Genomic DNA, 18404 nt, shown 5'->3' on the forward strand with positions numbered 1-18404 from the left:
CATCCTCAATCAGTATCCTGTTCCTGCCTTATCCCCATAACCCTTGATTCCACTATCCTTAAGAACTCTATCCAACTCTTTCTTGAAAGTATCTTGTCACCCTGTAATCTCCTAACATCCTCCTCACATTTCACCCTGCCACCCAGCTTTGTATCATCAGCAAATTTGCTAATATTACTTTTAATACCATCATCTATATCATTAATGTATATTGTAAAAAGATGCGGTCCCAGCATTGATCCCTGCGGTACCCCATTGGTCACCGTCTGCCATTCCAAAAGGGATCCGTTTATTACTACTCTTTGTTTCCTGTCAGCCAACCAATTTTGGATTTGAGATGCCACCTCTATTTTTCTCTCTTGGGGCAGAGGTTTAAGCTGTGTCTTATTACTTCACAGTCCAGTGTGGGACGCTTATAAGACTGTTATTCGTGTCACTGTGCTGCATTTCTTGCAGTAGCTCAAGTGATTGTGGGATAAGTGGACCTTCCACCAAGTTGAGGGAGGATTCGGCTGCACGCAGCTCCTTTTCTGACAATTGTTTTTCCACCTTGCACTGACAGAATGCAGGAAGCTATAGATTCTGCAGATTCACTACCCTCTGAGAGGAAAACTTTCAACCTCATCTTTATCTAAAAACAGGCGACTCCTCTTCCTGAGGTTGTATTCTCTGGCCCTAGACTCTCAAGAAAGGGAAACAACCATGTTAGTTGCATGTAATAATCTTGTATGATAGAATAAGGTGTTGTCACCTTTTAAGAAAATTCTTGCATAGCCAGGATCAATCTAGTGAACCTTCTCTGGAATGCCTCCAAAGCCAATATATCTATCTTAAGGAAACCAAAACTGGCAGAAGGCATGATTGTCAAATTTGCTGATGACACAAAGATACTAAGCCTTATGTCCTCTCATAACTTATTTGACTATGAACAGATATAGATTGAGTACTCAAAAACCTGGCAAATGATTAAAATGGGGGAAGGTATAAAATTGACTTTTAGCAGGAAGAATAAAGAAGCACATTGAAGTCAGGCGAGTTTGCAGAGCTTCTGAGATGTAAAGGATCTTGGTGGCCTAGTGCATGAAACATATCTGCTAGTATACTGATGCAGCAAGTAATTAAGAGATCTATTCTTCTCCTGTCAAAGGAATCAAATATAAAAGACTGGAAGGTGATGCATCACTTACATAGGGTGCTGGTGAGACCACATCTGGAGTACTGTGCACTGATTTGGCCAGCTTACTTTAAGAAGGATGTAAATGCATTGGAAGCATTTCATAGAAGGTTTTTCAGACCAGTGCTTGCGACAGGCAGGTTGTATTATGAGGAGAAGTTGAACAGGCCAGGCTGCTGTGCACTGGAATTTAGAAGAAGAACAAGAGGCAATTTGATTGAAATTTTTATATTCAATACTTCTTGATAATTCCATGTTCTTATAAATCAGTAATCATTAGTCTCTCTGGAATTGCGCCGGAAGTTTCTATGCTCCTCCACAGAACTGAACACCTTGTTAGCTTATGGAACACTTATTTTTGGAAAACTTTCAATTTAAAAACTTCATTGTGGATGTCAAAAGTTTAGAATTTTTAGGTGTTGCCCTTTATCTCCTTTCAGTTCTCCCTCTACCCCCACCCCAAGTCTAGAGAAATTGGATCCCCCCTGGGGTTGGATTTTGCAGGCACTGGGTGACCTCTACTAACTCAGGTGCAATCATTATTTTTGCACCAATCTTGACCTTCAAAACTTAATCCATTTTTAGCTGATTTAGCGTACCTATTCACAAAGCTCTGTATACTGATTTGGTTGAGATTGTGCAGTTCAGTAGCCATTATACAGCAAATGTGTGTCCTGGCTGTTGTGATTAATTTTTTAAAAATCCATTTACAGGATAAGGGCACGGCTGGCTAGGCCAGCATTTATTGCCCAGAGGACACTTAAGTGTCAGCCACATTTCGATAGGTCGAGAGTAACATGTAGGCCAGACCAGGTAGGGATGGCAGTTTCCTTCTCTAAAGGATATCAGTAAACCAGATGGGTTTTTCCAGTTATCAACAATTAGACTCTTAATCTCAGAATCATTCTGGAATTCCTGATGTTTTTTCCAACTGAATTCAAATACTACCATGTGCCATGATGGAATTGGAATCCTGGGTCCCAGGATATTTATTCGGGTCTTTGGATTAATAGTCTAGTGATAATACCAGTATCACCTCCTGTCTAATTGACCTTGTATTCAGTCTATTGAGGTATGTTGAGTTTTCATTAACCATTTGGCAGGAACAGCAGAAGAGTGCTTACGTCTAAGGTGATCTGGTGCCAAATCCAAATGGAATAGGAATTTTACTGATGCGTACATGCGATTGGACCTCCGTAGCAAAACCAGCATTCATTACATCGATACCTTTTCAAAGAAAATTTTTTACTGAGGCACCTTCTTGAACAATCTTGAGTAACCATGAATATGAAATGTTATTTTCAAAAGATTTTCTTGCAAATTTGTTTCTCATAAACTGCAAATCAATCTTCCTTATGTGTGAAATCTATTATTCATTAATTTTAAAGGCACTTCAGTGCTTTTGTGCAGTTTTCTATTTGCGATTAAAGGGATTTCATTGCAGTGGTTCTATAACTGGCTTCATAAATAAAAGATGAATTAGATAACTGCTATTTTAAAACAAAAAAAATTATTTCTGTAGCACCTTTGTGAAGATTTAAAGCATAGACAGATTACAGTTTGGTATAACTAGGCAGGTAGTGAGTAGCCAGTGCAGAAGTCCCCAGAACTCCCATGCACAAACTAGTTTTCTGTTCTGGTAAATGGCTTTTTGTGTGATTGACATGATAGAATGAATGAGGCTAGATGGAAGGAAAGAATTGGGAGGGTATGAGGGTATTGAGTTGTGATGGAGGTTGAAATCACTGAGGGGGTGGAGAACATGATTGAAGAAAGTGTTGGTATCTTTCATTCTTTCTGTTGAAAGATCAAGACATTAAATGTCAACTAATTATTTCACTCCACAGATGCTGCCTGACCTGTTGAGTGTGTCCATCATTTTCAGCATCTGCATCAATTTACTTTTATGTGAATGAAGATATCTCACTGATAAACTTGGCCTGCTGCTCAAGTGGGTGACAGGAAATTAAAATGAGGTGAGATGTAAGAGAGTGAAGGTGAAAGGGACAAACCAAAGTCAAATTTAATGATGACGGCTTGAGGCCAATAAATAGTTTAGGTCAGGAAAATGCTGGAAAATACAGCTATTCAAGAGAGCTTCGTAAATGAGGAAGGCATCATCATCATCATCTGTAAGTTTCCGTCAAGGCCCTGATGTTGGTACAGTTGTTCATAGGGAATTTGTAGATGCTAACTGTCTTGTTCACAAAATAGTCAATCAGGCAGACTCAGAGTGGTATGATGAAAGATAACTGTTGTGTGAATCAGTGTTGGCAAGCATGTGCAGGGTTGGAAGGATGTAAGTGTAATGGGTAGGGATGATGAGAAGAATAGGCTGTTGAGTTGCTGCTCATAGGAAGGCAGTAAGGGGAGCTTTCAAGTATACTTCGGATGTTAGAAGCACGGAAGTTTGTTGTAGGTGTATTCAAGAAGGGCAACCAACTAGAGGCAGCAACATGAGTTTACAAAATAGATTTGCATCTGTTTGGGCCTTTCATGACATTCAGTTAAATGGATAAATTGCAGAAGTTGGGCTGGTTGTCCTTCAAAAAATGAAGGTGAGAGTATGTTTAATATATTCAAAATCATGCAGAGTCCAGATGGAATAAGTAGATGGAAACTTCTCCCATTGACAGAAGGGTTGAGAACAGGAAGTTTCTGATTTTACATAATCTGATTGACGAATGAAATAACTTTTTCATGAGGGACAAACCTTTTTATGTGCCAAGTGAATTGAACCTGGAATGTTTTGCCTGAAGTTATGGTGAAGGTTGTTTCAATCATGGATTTCAAAGGGGATTGCACAATCCTCTGAAAATAAATTTGGAAGTTATTTGGGCAAAACTAAACTCGCAAAGAGCCAGTTCTTATGGTCTTCTTCTGTGCTATACTTCCACAACATAGAAACAGGATTTAAAAAATTCTTGAGTCTTTTCTGACATTCAGTCAGATCCTGACTGATCTATATCACTTTCTTGACATAGGTAAGAAAAGGAGAATATATGAAAAAAGAACATGAGAATTGACCCTTGTTTGCTCTGCCATTCAATAAGATCGTGACTGATATGATTGTAAACTCAAATCCACGTTTCTGCCTACCCTGATAACCTTTCCCTCCATTGTTTAATAGGAATGTATCTTCCTCTATGTTTCTTTTTAAAAAAAATCAAGGATTCTGCTTCCACTACAAGGAGAGTTGCAAAAACTCTCAATCCTCACATTTTAAATGACTGACTTATGATTCTTAAACAGTGACCTGTAGTTCTTGATTCTCCAATAAGAGGAAACATCCCCTCCACATCTAGCCTGTCAAGGCCCTCATGTTTCAGTCAAGTCGTTCTATACTCATAAGCCTCAGTGCTTCCAAGCCTAATCTTTTGTCATAAGACCACACTTTCATTTTCAGTATTAGTCTAACAAAACTTCTGTGAAGACTTCCAATGTATTTATATCTTCCCTTTAAACAAGATGAACAATAAGTCTTTCCTGCATCTGGAGTAGTACTCCAGTTATGGTGTCTCAGGTATCCTCTTAACTATAGAACATAACCTTGCTCGTTTACATTCAATTCTCTTCACAATGAATGGTAATATTCAATTAGCTTTCCTACTTACTTCCTGTATCTGCATGCTAACCTTTTGTGATTCTTTCACTTGGACCCCAGCTCCCTCTGTGTCTTTTGAGTTCTGCAATCTTTTACCATTGAGATAATATCCTTTTATTTATGCTTGCTACCAAGATGGGCCGTTTCACATTTTCCTATATTTACTCCATTTACCAGTCATGATTTAGAGATGCCGGTGTTGGACTGGGGTATACAAAGTTAAAAATCACACAACACCAGGTTATAGTCCAACAGGTTTAATTGGAAGCACACTGGCTTTCGGATTGACGCTCCTTCATCAGGTGATTGTGGAGGGCTCGATTGTAACACAGAATTTATAGCAAAAATTTGCAGTGTCATGTAACTGAAATTATACATTGAAAAATTGATTGGCTGTTGAGCCTTTCATCTATTAGAATACAGTGATAGTTTCACTTCTTTCATGTGTAAATCACAAAACCCTTTTTTTTAAAGTTGCATTCTCGGGTTAGCTGTTAACAATGGTGATTGCTAGACAATATGTTGAAGGATCCATTTACCAGATGTTTGTCCATTCACTTAACCTATCCATACCATTTTGCAGCCTCCTTAAGTCGTCTTCAAAGTTACTTTCCTACTTATTCATGTGCTCTTCAGCAAATTTGACAATCATAGCTTCATTTTAGTCATGTTAGAAATTGTAAGCAGTTGAGATCTCATTACTGATCTCTGTGGCATACCATTTATTATACTCTGCTAAAAATTTATGCCTACTCTGCTTTCTGTTAGTCAGCCAATCCTCTATCAATGTTAATATACTCCACCATGAGCTCTCATTTTCCATTTTCTTGAGACAAATGTCTTCAGGAAATCTAAGTACAGTAAACTAACTTTATTCACAGCACCTGTTACTTCCTCAAATAACTCTAATAGATTCATTAAACATGATTTTCCTTTCACAGAACCAATGTTGATTATCTCATTATCTTGAACCTAAGTGCCTTGCTTCAACTTCTTTAGTAATAGCTTATCATTTTTTTTCTTATAACAGATGTTAAGTTGTTTCAAGTAAGTTTGTTGTTTCCACTTTGGATGATATTCAAAAGGGACGAGAGACAATCTAATGAGGACTACTCTGAATCTAGGGACCTTTGGAAAATTGCATCACTTATCTCACTAGCCATTTCTTTTTTTTGATCACTCTAAGATGCAGTTCATCAGAGCTCTGACGCTGGTCAGCCCACAGCTCCAATAACTTACTTCGTATCACTTCTCTGGTGACTGATTTTGCTGAGTTTCTTTCTCCTGATTTATAGCTGCCTTAGAGATGTTCCTTGTATCATCTGTAGTAAAGACTGATAGAGGAAACTTTTTCATTTCACCTGTCATCTCCTCGTTTTCTCTATAGGGAATACAATCACTTTATTCATTCTTTACTGTTTAAGATATTTATAGAAATAACTTTCTTTTGTACTCTAATTTTGCAGTAATTTGCTTTTTTTAAAAATATACTATGTCCAACCTTCAGACTTGCCACCTGTCTTTGCACAATTAAAAACCTTTTTGTTTTTAAGTTTGATACTATCTTTTAACCTTTCTACTCCCTATGGTGGGTCTATCAAATCATTTTAGCTAGCTTTGCTTTCATACTCTAATAATTGCATTTGTTTCAATTTAGAAAATTTATCCTAGACACACACTCTCTCTCGTGCCCCTTCTCTTCTTTCCCCCCCCCCCACCTTTGCAATCTGAGGGTCATCTTTACTGTGACATTAATGCTATCTCATTGCACAGTTCCAGATCTAGCATAGATTTCATCAGCTCTAGAGCATGCTATTCTCAGAAATTATCCTAAAATCATCCTGTGAACTCCTCATTTTGACTATACTGAATTTACCAGTCTATATGTAGATTAATGCCTTGCCTTCCTAAATAGGCTGCCATTATTTCTTCCTTTACACTCCACCCCACCAACAATTGACTCTTGCTTTTGTTGTTTTTCCATCCACACCCTGATCAGTTTCCATATCCTGGTTTCCTCAACTTGGGTCACCCCACTATTGTGTTAATATCATCATTAATAAACACAGCCATCTCCACACTTGCCTTACTTTCTGGCCTTCTGAAATGTCCGGTACTGTTTAAGATTCAGGTCTCAGTCCATTTCATCTTGCAGCCATGTCTCTGTAATGACTACCTCATTGTATTAATTTACATGTGGCTCAGGTAATGCAAAAGTTATGATCTTTCATGCTCTACTCATTTGGCATTTCACCTGTCAAACTGACAATGTAGAACTTTGTTTTTTTCTTCTGCCTATGTTGGTGATATCTACATATAGTCTGGTCCATTACAGTCTGAAGAGTGACTTGAGATTCATCACAGGACTCAAATTGAATTGTATCATGTTATCTCTGGAGTTTTGTTGGAAATGTGTTCACTTTGATCTGTTGTGTTTTAGTTTAGGTCTCATTTCAGACTCGTTCCACATGTTCTTCGACTGTACTGCCCTTCTGGCTGGACTAGCAGCATCTGTGATCTCCAGGTGGCGGTCAAATGATACCTTTTCCTATGGGTAAGAGCATGAGGGCTTATTAATGTTTAATTAGCTAGCGGTTTTTTTATGACAATCAAGTCCCCTCTTTTCTTTAGTGTTGACATGATTTTGGGATGACTACTGTCTTAGACTGAACCACAAACTATATTAAAGTTTGCTTTAATTGTGAATAAATTTTCAGCTCTACTGTTATTTATCTGCAAAAGCCATAGATCTGTATGTTGTTTTATTTCTGTCTAAAGTAAAATAGGAATTTGACATTTATTCTTCCCTCCTCTTCACTGATCCCATCTTCGGAGATGTTGATGTTGCCTTTCCTCCTCAAAAATAATTTTTCATGTTTCTCTTTTTGCCAAAATGCTTTAATGATGCATTCCACTTGGTGAATGCATGTCTACAGTTGAAGGTTCCATTCTGACAATCGCTTCTCTGTGATTACTTTCAATGTTTCTTACTGAAAAACATTTGGGTTCTATGGATATCACAGATGAGAAAATTTGGAGTCTTTTTTTTGAACAAAGCATAATTTTGCATGGAATTTCAACCTGATGCCACTATCAACAAAATGCATCCAAATTGGAGATGGAGAAATGACTACATTTTGTAGACAAACCAGAAACATGCTACAGAAGTTAATATGTAGCTTGGAGTGTATGTAACGTTGCTGTGGTTTGAGGTAAGTAATGTGTAGACAAAATAGTGAATTACAATTCACTAATTAATGAGTTACAAAATAGTGCAAGTCCCAATGTGCTATTAGAGGAAAGGCATCATCATTAACACTCACTCTGGTTATGCTGAACAATTTGTTTATCAATTTTGAAGAAACCAGTTGTTCTTGATCGTGAGGTAACGATGTTACTACTATTCCTTCATATTGCATTTTGTTTCCTTTTGGCAGATATGTACGAGCAGAAGTTTTGGCTGGATTTGTAAATGGATTATTTCTGATCTTCACAGCCTTTTTTATTTTCTCAGAAGGAATAGAGGTTAGTTGGTGAAAGACATTATGGCTATATGTCAGCTGTAGAATTTCATGTTAGAACATTCCCTTCGGTTCTTGAAAGAATGATATTTATAGTCAAATCTTAATTTTAACGGAAGATCGGGCAACTGGTAGATATGGCACTGGAAGTGCATTTTAGTGATAATGTCCCTAAATCAATAAAATTTGAATTAATTATGGATAAGGAAATGAAGGTTCTGAATTGGGGTAAAACTGGTTTTAATAAGACAGGATCTGGTAGAAATGGACTGAGAGCAGCTACTTGCAGGAAAATCCACATCCGAGCAGTAGGAGGCATTCAGAAGGATAATGATGAGCGTGCAGGGCTAACATAGTCCCATAAAAGTCAAGGGTGGGATCAAGTCCACACTGTAGGAAATCTAATCTAAATATAAAAACCCTGGATGTCAGAATGCACAAGATTAGATGAAAAAAATGAAGCTTATGAGAGGTACCAAAGGTTCAAAACAGTAGAGTTGCACAGAAAGTTTAGGGGTTACTAAAAAAAATTAGCAAAGCCAAGAAAAAGTACCGATGGTTAACATTCATTATAAGCAAGGTATGATTATACAAGAGGGTGCAGAAGAGATTTATGAGGATGTTGTAATGAAGCTAGACTTAGTAGGTTGGACCAAGCAAACAGGAATTGGAGAAACCCAGCAGGTCTGACAGCATCTGTAGAAAGAATAGAGGTAACACTTTGAGTCCCGTGAACCTCTTTTGGGGTTGTTTTCATCAGTGCAGATAAGGCAGAAGCAGATTGAGGGATGCAAAGTTCTGAGAGTGATCGACAGGGTAAACGGGCAGAAACTTTTTTCATCTTGGTAGAAGGGTCAGTAATCACTGGCAATTCTTTCATGGTAAGGAGGAGGAGTTTGCGAGGCGTTTTGAGGAAAATTTTTTTTTTTGTTTGGAAGCCCAGAGGGTGGTGTGTATCCAGAACTCACTGCCTAATAGGGTGGTAGAGGCAAGATTCCACAAGAGCTACTTAGATGAGGAATTGAAATTCCATCACATACAAGGCTATGAGCCATGTGCTGGAAAATAGATTAAAAATTAGTACAGATGGGTGTCTGGTGATTGGCACAATGGACTGAAGGGCTGTAAAATTTCTGACTCTTCTGTATGTCAGTTTGAATTGAGAGATTTACAAGAATCGTTTGGTGAAGTGATCTTTGAGCTTTTCTATGTTTTGAAAATGTGATTCAACCCCTGTCTTTGGAGTGGAATTTCAATGATGCCCTAGGCCATCTTGTATCTCACTGTACAGATCACTTTCCAATATTGTCAAGTGATCTCCATTTTTCTTCTCGCAGAGACAACAGACAGAATTAGAGGATAAATCAAAAGGATACTTTTAAACTAGACTGAAAGTTGGATAGAGGGATCCTAAGCAGTAGTGAGAATAGAAAGAGGTTGAGGATGGTTTGGAAGTTAAATCAAGCAAGTTTTATTAAACAAGGCAGGCAAGAGCATGTTAGAGAATGTGGTAACTCTGTAGAATTCAAAGTATTTTCAATGCAAGAAGTCTGACAGGTAAAGTGGATGAACTCAGCACGCATGGGAACATTGGACTGGGATATCGTAGCTATCACAGAAACATAGCTGAGGGAGGACAGGACTGGCAGCTCAGTTCTGGGGTTTAGATTCTATAGGAAGGATAGAAAGGGGGGTAAAAGAGGAGGGGGAATGGCATTTTTGATTAGGGAAAACATCATTGCTGTGCTTAAGGAAGATATTCCTAAAAGATTGTTAAGTGAAACGATGTGGGTAGAGCTTAGAAATAGGAAGTGGGTTATTGCCTTCAGTGAAGGTCCTCCCCATAGCCAGCAGGAAACTGTACAGAGATCTTGCATATGCATAAGAATAAAAGGATTGAGGACTTTAACTTTCCAGCCATAAACTGGGACTGCCATCATGTTGAGGGCTTGGATGGGGAGGAATTTGTTAAATGTGTTTTTTAAAAAAGTTTCTTTATCAATATATAGGTATGCCTACCAGAGAAGGAGCAAAACTTGACTTTCTCTTGGGAAATAACTCTGGGCAAATGACTGAAGTGTTTAGAAGGGGAGTACTTTGGGACCAGTGATTTATAATTCTATTAATTTTAAAGTTGTTATGGAAAAAGGGTATAAAAGCTAAAGATCTAAGTTGGAATAAGGACAATTTTGATTGTATGAGACAACAGCATTCAAAAGTTGATTAGGGTAGACTGATCACAAGTGAAGGGACAACTGGCAAGTGCGAGGCAGTAAGTTCAGAGTCAGAATGTTCCTGTTAGAGTGAAGGATCAGGCTGGTAGGAGTCAGTAATAATAGCTGACTGGAAATATTGAGGCTCTGGTCACGAGTAAGAAGGAGATATATGTCAAATATCAGCAGTTGAAATCGGGATAATCGCTTGAAGAGTATAAGGGGAGTAGTGACAGTTGGTGGGTAAAATGGAGATGTGAGAGGAGGTAAGATTAAGCAGAATCCAAAGAGACTCTACAAGTATGCTAAGAGCAACTAGGGAGAGAATAGGGCCCCTTCAAGATCAACAAGTCCATCGATGTATGGAAGCACAGGAGATGGAAGAGACACTAAACAAATATTTTGCTTCAGTATTTACTGTGGCAAAAGACATGGAAGCTAGGGAACTCGGGAAGGTCAATATTGATGTCTTGAAAACAGTCCATGTTACTGAAGAGGTGGTGTTGAAAGTCTTAGAAAGCATAAAGGTAGATAAATCTCTCGAATCTGATCAGGTGTTTCCCAGGACATTGTGGGAAGTTAGAGAAAAAAGTTATGGAGTCCCAAGCGGAGATTTGTTTCATCCACAACCACTGGTGATGTACTGGAAGACTGGAGGGTGGCTAATGTGCCTTTATCTAGAAGCGAGTGCAACAGGAAGCCGGGGAGCTATAGACCAATGAATCTGATATCACTGATTAATAGGTTGTTGGAGGGTATTCTGAGAGACAGGATTTATGTGGATTTGCAGAGAAAAGGGCTGGTTAGAGATAGTCAACATGGCTTTGTGTGTGGGAAATCTCTCAAAATTGAGTTTTGTTTTGAGGATGTGACCAAGAAATTGGTGAGGGCAGAGTGGTAGGTGTTGTCTATATGGACTTTAGTGAGGCCTTTGGCAAAATTCCCCATAGTGTACTGGTCAGTAAAGTTAAATTACGTGGGTTTCACGGGGAGCTTGCCAAATCGATACAGAATTGCTACCTGACAAAGGAACAGCACTTCAAAAGATTGTACTTTCAAATAAACCTGTTGGACTATAACCTGCAGTTGCGTGACTTCTAACTTTGTCCACCCCAGTTCAGCAGCGGCACCTCCACATCTTTACAGTAGGAGACACAGGATGGTGGTGGAGAGTAGTTTTTTTGGACTAGAGGCCTGTGACCAGTGGTGTTCCATCAGGATTGGTGCTGGATCCACTGTTGTCATTTGGCTGTGATTTGGCTGACAATTGAGGAAGTATGTTTAGTAAGTTTGTGGATGACACTAAAGTTGATTGTATGTAGACAGTGAGGAAAGTTATCTAAGATTACAAGGGAATCTTGATCAATTGGGCCAATAGACCAAGGAGTGGCAGAAGGAATTTACTTTGGATAAACACGAGGTATTGCATTTTGCTAAGACTAACAAGGGTAGAACTAATACAATTAATGGTAGGGCTCTGGAGATTGTTGTTAAACAAAGAGACCCTAGAGGTTCAGTTACATAGTTCATGGAAAGTGGTAACAGAATGGTAAAGAAGGCGTTTGGCACACTTGTTTTTATTGCTCAGATCATTGAATTTAGGAGTTGGGATGTTGTGTCGTGGTTGTGCATGATATTGGTGAGGCCACTTTTGGAGTATTTGTGTACAATTCTTGTCATCCTGTTGTAAGGAGGATATTATTAAGTTGAAGAGGGTGCAGAAAAAATGTATAAGGATATTACCAAGAACCAAGGTTTGAGTTGTAAGGAGAGGCTGGATAAGTTGGGACTTTTTCACTGAAGCATAGGAGGTTGAGGGTTGACCCTTTATAGAGGTTTATAAAATCATGAGGGGTATAGATGAGGTTAATAGTAAAGATCTTTTCCCTAGGGTTGGAAATTTCAAAGCTAGAGTACATACTTTTAAAGTGAAAGGAGAAAGATATAAATGGGACCTGAGCAGCAACTTCTTCACATTGAGGGCGGTTCGTATATGGAATAAAACTGCCAGAGAAAGTGGTAGATGCAGGCACAGTTACAGTATCCAAAAGGCATTTTGGAAAGGAAAAGGAAAGGTTTAGCAGGATGTGGGCCAAATGCAGGCAAATGGGAGTAATTTAGATTGGGGAAACTCGATCACTGTGGACGAGTTGGACTAAAGGTTCTGTATCCGAAGAGTCTGACTCTAAATGAGACTTAACTGGCCAGTTCACTTAAGCTGACTCCACAATGTGTAACATCACTAGCATGTCGGAATATATCTTGGTTTCTGACAATACCGCTGCTTGCATAGGCTCCGAGGAATATTCATTTATTTTTTTTCTAACACATTCTGTTTTGACTTTCAAAAAGTTGGTAATGAGAGAATGACTAGGGAGCAATCAAATTTCTGTCCTTGAGTTTTCATTTACGCAATCCTTGTGTCTTAAAACACAATTTGAAAACTAGTTCAAACTCTGGTTTCTCTTCATTAGACTGGCTGCCTCCCTGTGAGGTTGGATCGAATGTTCAATATCTGCCATCTGTTTGAACAGAAAACCTCTCCACAGTCAAAGCATTTAAAGCACACCTTTTAAATAAGAAACAACCTGCAATTGACTTTCAGATCTGACCTCGTGAACAAAAACAGTTTGGTTTTTTTTGTAAACAAGCTGCTATTTTCACTCCATCAGCACTCAGTTCAAATCAAAAATATGTTGTATAATGAAATATTGGTCCCTGGTCTTTGGTAACTTATTTTCTAACTCTGGGCAAAAAAAAATCTTTTTGGCATAATTCTGGGAAATAGAGTACAGTGTGCAGAAATGTGAACTTAGCCACTTTAGACTTAAGCATCTGCTAAATGGTGAGAAGATGGGAACTGGAGAAGCAGGTGTCCAAGTCCACATATTAAAAATTTAATGGACAACTAAAAATGATCAAACTTGTTAAATTATTGTTGGAGCTGAAAATGTGTTGCTGGTTAAAGCGCAGCAGGTTTGGTACAGGTTGTCCTGGTTGGGTCCAAATTTTGTTGGTCGGAACGTAGTCCAGAGTCCGTGCGGGATCAGTCGGTTCCGTAGGCAGGTGCTGAGGAAGGAGGTGTGGCTGTGGTAGCGAGTCTGTTTGAGATAGTACAGGTTGTCTCAAACAGACTCGCTACCACGGCCACACCTCCTTCCTCAGCACCTGCCTACGGAACCGACTGATCCCGCACGGACTCTGGACTACGTTCCGACCAACAAAATTTGGACCCAACCAGGACAACCTGTACTAGCTCTGATCTCCAGCATCTGCAGACCTCACTTTTTCCTCGTAAATTATTGTTGGACCCTATTTTGAATACTAGGTATCTGATGAAGGATATTGGCTAATGCAGTAGATAGATGCAACGTGCAGGCATTAGTTTTTTTCTGTGCAGCAAGTTGATTTTTAAATTAGAACATCAGTCCTGATACTTAACATCTTTAATATGCATTTCAAAGGGTCATTATAAAATATAATTTAACTTCAAACCGCAATGAAGTTTTGAGCAGATGGTGTAGATATAGTCAACTCCTTTTGAGACGAGCTGAACAAGAGAAGACTGGTTTGAAAAAATAAGAACAAGTTGCACCTTGTAAAGAATAAAGACTGGTAGGGCTATCAGGTAAGAGATTTAGAAGGAACTGGACACTTCCTGAAAGTGCTAATGAATATCTGATTTTCTACACCTTCCAACAACATGGGAGACATGCAATACCACCAAAAGGTTGGTCAAGGTGAAAGCTCTTAAAGTTATGGAGGGAAAATAGTTTTGGGAGTGCACGTGGCTTGTAAGCAATTGGAGAACAAATGAAATGATGGTGGAATTGAAACCAAAAACGAGGTATTGCTTGACTAGCCAGAGTAAGGCAGCAATCATGAGTGACAGGTGAACAGAGCTTGGTGTGAGTATGGCTAAGAGTAGCAGAGGTTTGGATGATAGAGTTCAGGAAGTTGGAATGGTGTAGGCAAACAATGAATGGCTTAGAACAGTTAAGTCTAGAGGCACAAAACATGGATGCGACTCTGACAGAATTAAAATAAGTGGTCATAAGGAAGGCAGGGAACTGAGGTTTGAAGCTCATCTTGCATTGGTTTGGTTTGGCCTTCAAAAGTTACTGTGGAAAGGTACAGAGGGAATAGTTTATTGCAGGGACCAAAAATAATAACACTCTCCTACCCAACTGTTGACTAGATGAGAGAAATGTCCTCTTTCTGAATGTGCAGCAAATATTGTGGCAATTTAAAAACAGTCAAGAGAAGTGGAAGTGGATATAGAGCTAAATGAGATCAGAGTACATATGAGTAACAAAACAGAACTTTTTCTGGAAAACACAACCACTTCTTTCTGTTGATCCATAAACCAAAAAAGAACCTTTTCAAAAAGTAATAAAAACATATATTTCTGATGGGTTGAGAGGAATGAGAATTGTTAGACATCTGACTATCTTCAAGAATATGGATGGAACATACCATTTCCCCACCCAAAAAAAATGAGTCATTCTTCTGCCTCTGTATCCATCTTTAGTTCTCTTTCATCTCTAATTATTTTTCTTTCAGAGAGCTCTGGAACCTCCTGAAGTGCATCATGACCGGCTGTTGTCTATATCTGTGCTTGGGTTTCTGGTGAATTTGGTTGGCATTTTTGTATTTAAACATGGTGGCCACGGACATTCCCATGATGGTGGTAAGCAACCAGTTCCGTTAACTTGGAGAAACCCTTCAAGTATTGTAATGTTAGCTTCTTTTAGCTGACAATTGAGACTCTATCATAGGATAGAATATTTTAAAAAGTTGAGGTAAGTTTGCTCGCTGAGCTGGTAGGTTTGTTCTCAGGATGTCACCATGCTAGCTAACATCAGTGAACCTCTGGTGTAGCACTGATGTTCTGTCCTGCTTTATTTTGTGTCTTGGTATATTAAGTTGGGTGGTATGATTTCCGGTTCTTCTTCTCAGAGGTTGGTAAATGAAGTCCAAATCGATGTGTTTATTGAGTGGTTCCGGTTTGAATGCTGGACCTCTAGTTGTTTGTACCAACAGCCAGCAAAATGAATGCCATTTACAAAATACCGTGGAATAACTGCAACAAACACTGCATTGGACAGACAGGCAGGAAACTAACCACCAGGATACACAAACACCAGCTAGCACTAGTATCCTTACACATCGACGAAGAAGGACACCACCTTTACTGGGACAGCACATCCATCCTAGGACAGGTGAAACAGAGACATGCAGGGGAATTCCCAGAGACCTAGCATTCAAACCGGAACTCCATCAATTATCACGTCGATTTGGACCCCATTTACCAACCTCTAAGAAAAAGAACCGGAAATCATATCACCTAACGTAACATTTCAAGACACGTAAAAGAAAGCAGGACAGAAGATCAGCGCTTCACCAGAGCCGCACTAATGATATTAGCTAGCTTAGTGATGAAACATCCTGAGAACAAACGTACCAGCTCAGCGTGCAAGCTTACAACATGTATCTCAAACTTAGCTACAAATCCTCTCTAAAAAAATTTAGAAAGTTATTAGCAGTTGGTATTACCTTCACTTCGAGGTATTCGGTTACATTTAGTATTTTAGAGCCAAGAATGTGTCAGTCCTGACTGTTACAAGTTCGTGTTTTTTCTTATATTTTCCACTTCCATACCCCAGGCTCCCTCTCCTCCCACCCAAACCAAATGGAATGGGGGTGACGATAAGCGTGCTGAGTCTTTTCTGGGTTGTGCTTGCATTGAACAAGCCAGGTCAGAAAGTGTTTTTGACAGTCAGAGTATGTAACTAAGCTACCTCGTGTCTTTGTTGAAATTTTATATATGCTCTTGGCTTATGTTCTGCATTTACTAATTGTGCCAGCAGGAGGCGTTCCAGATTTCATCCTCTGTAATTAGCTTATGCTTGATTCCTTGTTTCTTCTCTCATACCAATGGTCATATTCTATTTCCTATCTCTTCTCTAACTGATATTCTCTTCCCGTTTTTATTTTTGTTTATTATCCATACCTAAAATGAGTAAAGCTGATTTATATTTGCAGTTACATGTTGTCTGCATTTCTCCATGTATGAAAGCATCTTCAGTATCAAGCCCCGCAAAACCAGTTAGTTTACCTTGCTTTTTTTTTAAACTCCCATATGCTTCGGGCCATCCTGTTCAATCTTCCCTCACTAGACAACCTTCTCTTCCCAAGCATCAACCTCTAAACTGCTTCTATTCAAAGTACATCCCTCAAGAAAGGGCACTAAAACTGCCTTGTTCTTTAGACATGCCCTGACCAATGCCCAATAAAATTGTTGCAAAACTTCCCTATTTTCATTCTCCATTCACCTTTCAATTCAGGCCAACATCCCTTATTACTTGCAGTACCTGCGTTCTGACCTTTTTTGATTCATAGACAAGAACATCCAGATCTTTCTGCACTATAGCATTCTGCAGTTGTTCTCTATTTAAAATATATCATTTTCTATTCTTCTTGCGCAGTGAACGACCTCACATTATACTGTGCCAAGTTGTGGTCAATGCACAACCTATTGTAGATACTTTTGTCTTGTTTTCACAGCTTGTTTTCCTATCTCTATTCCACCAAACCTGACTACAAAGCTGTTTGTCTCTTCGTCCAAGGGATTGTAATAGCAGTTGTATGTTCCTTTTATGAGGAAAGAATAGAATTAGAGGATCAGTTTAGAAATGTGGTCTCCTATTTAAAACTGAGAAATTTTTCTTCTCTGGCAATTCCTTCCCCAGAGAGCAATGGAGGCATAATGACCACGCCCCCAATTCATGATTAAAAAGCTGAAACGTTGACACTCCTTCCTCGGATGCTGCCTGACCTGCTGTGATTTTCCAGTGCCATACATTTTTTTGACTGAGCTCTTACCATGTACAGTAACCTTTTAAATGGTACTTTACCAAATTCAGTTTTGAAATCCAAATACATTACATCTCATGGCAACCTTTTAGCCACTCTACATGCTTAGTGTTCTAAATGAAAACAAATCTAGGAACTCAAAGGGACATTCGTGAGATGCTATGAACCATTAATAGCAGCAGAATTCTATTCAATCACAATCTCTAATCTCATGGCCAGGCATATGCTTCATCCTTCTATTATCATCAAGGCAAGGAATCGAGCTCTGTCTAATAGTATGCACAGAACTGTGTGCTAGCATCAACACCATGTGATGCTACCTCATTGAGATACTTGGGTGCTGAAGAGTGGAAGCTGTATCTAATTGACTAGGCTAATCAAATGGATCCCTCCAGCATGTTGTGTGGCACTGCCACTGTGCTAAATGAAACAAAGTCAGAAGTCACATGACTTCAACAGGTTTATTTGAAATCATAAGCTTTTACAACACTGCTTTTTTATCAGCTGATGAAGGAGGAATGCTCTGAAAGCTTATGATAGCAAATAAACTGGTTGAACTATGACCTGGAGTCGTGTGACTTCTGACTTTGTCTGTTCCAGTGCAACACTGGCATCTCCACATTATAGCTAAATGGGACAGACTTAGAACAGATCTAGCAACTCTAGACTGGCCATCCATGAGGTACTATGGGTTATCAACAGCAGCAGAATTGTACTCTAGCATTATCTGCAACTTCATGGGCTAGTATATCCCTCAAACATCACCATCAAGCCTGAGCTTCCACCCTGGCTAAATGGAGCAGCTCTAGGCATACCTTTAAAATAAGGTGTCAACTTGATGCAGCTATGAAGTATGCCAAACATCACAAGCAGCAATTGAAAGACAGAGCTGAGCAATCCCACAACCAAACGATTGTATCCAAGCTCTGCAATCCTGCCATATGCAGTCATGATTGGGGGTGGACAATTAAACAACTCACTGGAGGAGGAGGATCCACAAATATTTCATCCTCGAT

General features: G+C 39.1%; 1 protein-coding gene across 2 annotated transcripts in view; it reads left to right on the forward strand.

Moving 5' to 3' along the window:
• The window catches only part of slc30a7 (solute carrier family 30 member 7), a 65845-nt gene that overhangs the window by 5797 nt on the left and 41644 nt on the right, over positions 1–18404 (forward strand). Inside the window, exons 3-5 of one of the 2 annotated variants that reach the window (XM_060830235.1) lie at positions 7219–7332; positions 8216–8303; positions 15076–15202. In XM_060830235.1, coding sequence (XP_060686218.1) covers positions 7219–7332; positions 8216–8303; positions 15076–15202 — 329 coding nt within the window. The remainder of the gene's footprint in view (positions 1–7218; positions 7333–8215; positions 8304–15075; positions 15203–18404) is intronic. The other variant, XM_060830236.1, reaches the window with a different exon arrangement.

This window comes from Hemiscyllium ocellatum, chromosome 9, assembly GCF_020745735.1.
Source record: "Hemiscyllium ocellatum isolate sHemOce1 chromosome 9, sHemOce1.pat.X.cur, whole genome shotgun sequence".
NCBI lineage: Eukaryota > Metazoa > Chordata > Chondrichthyes > Orectolobiformes > Hemiscylliidae > Hemiscyllium > Hemiscyllium ocellatum.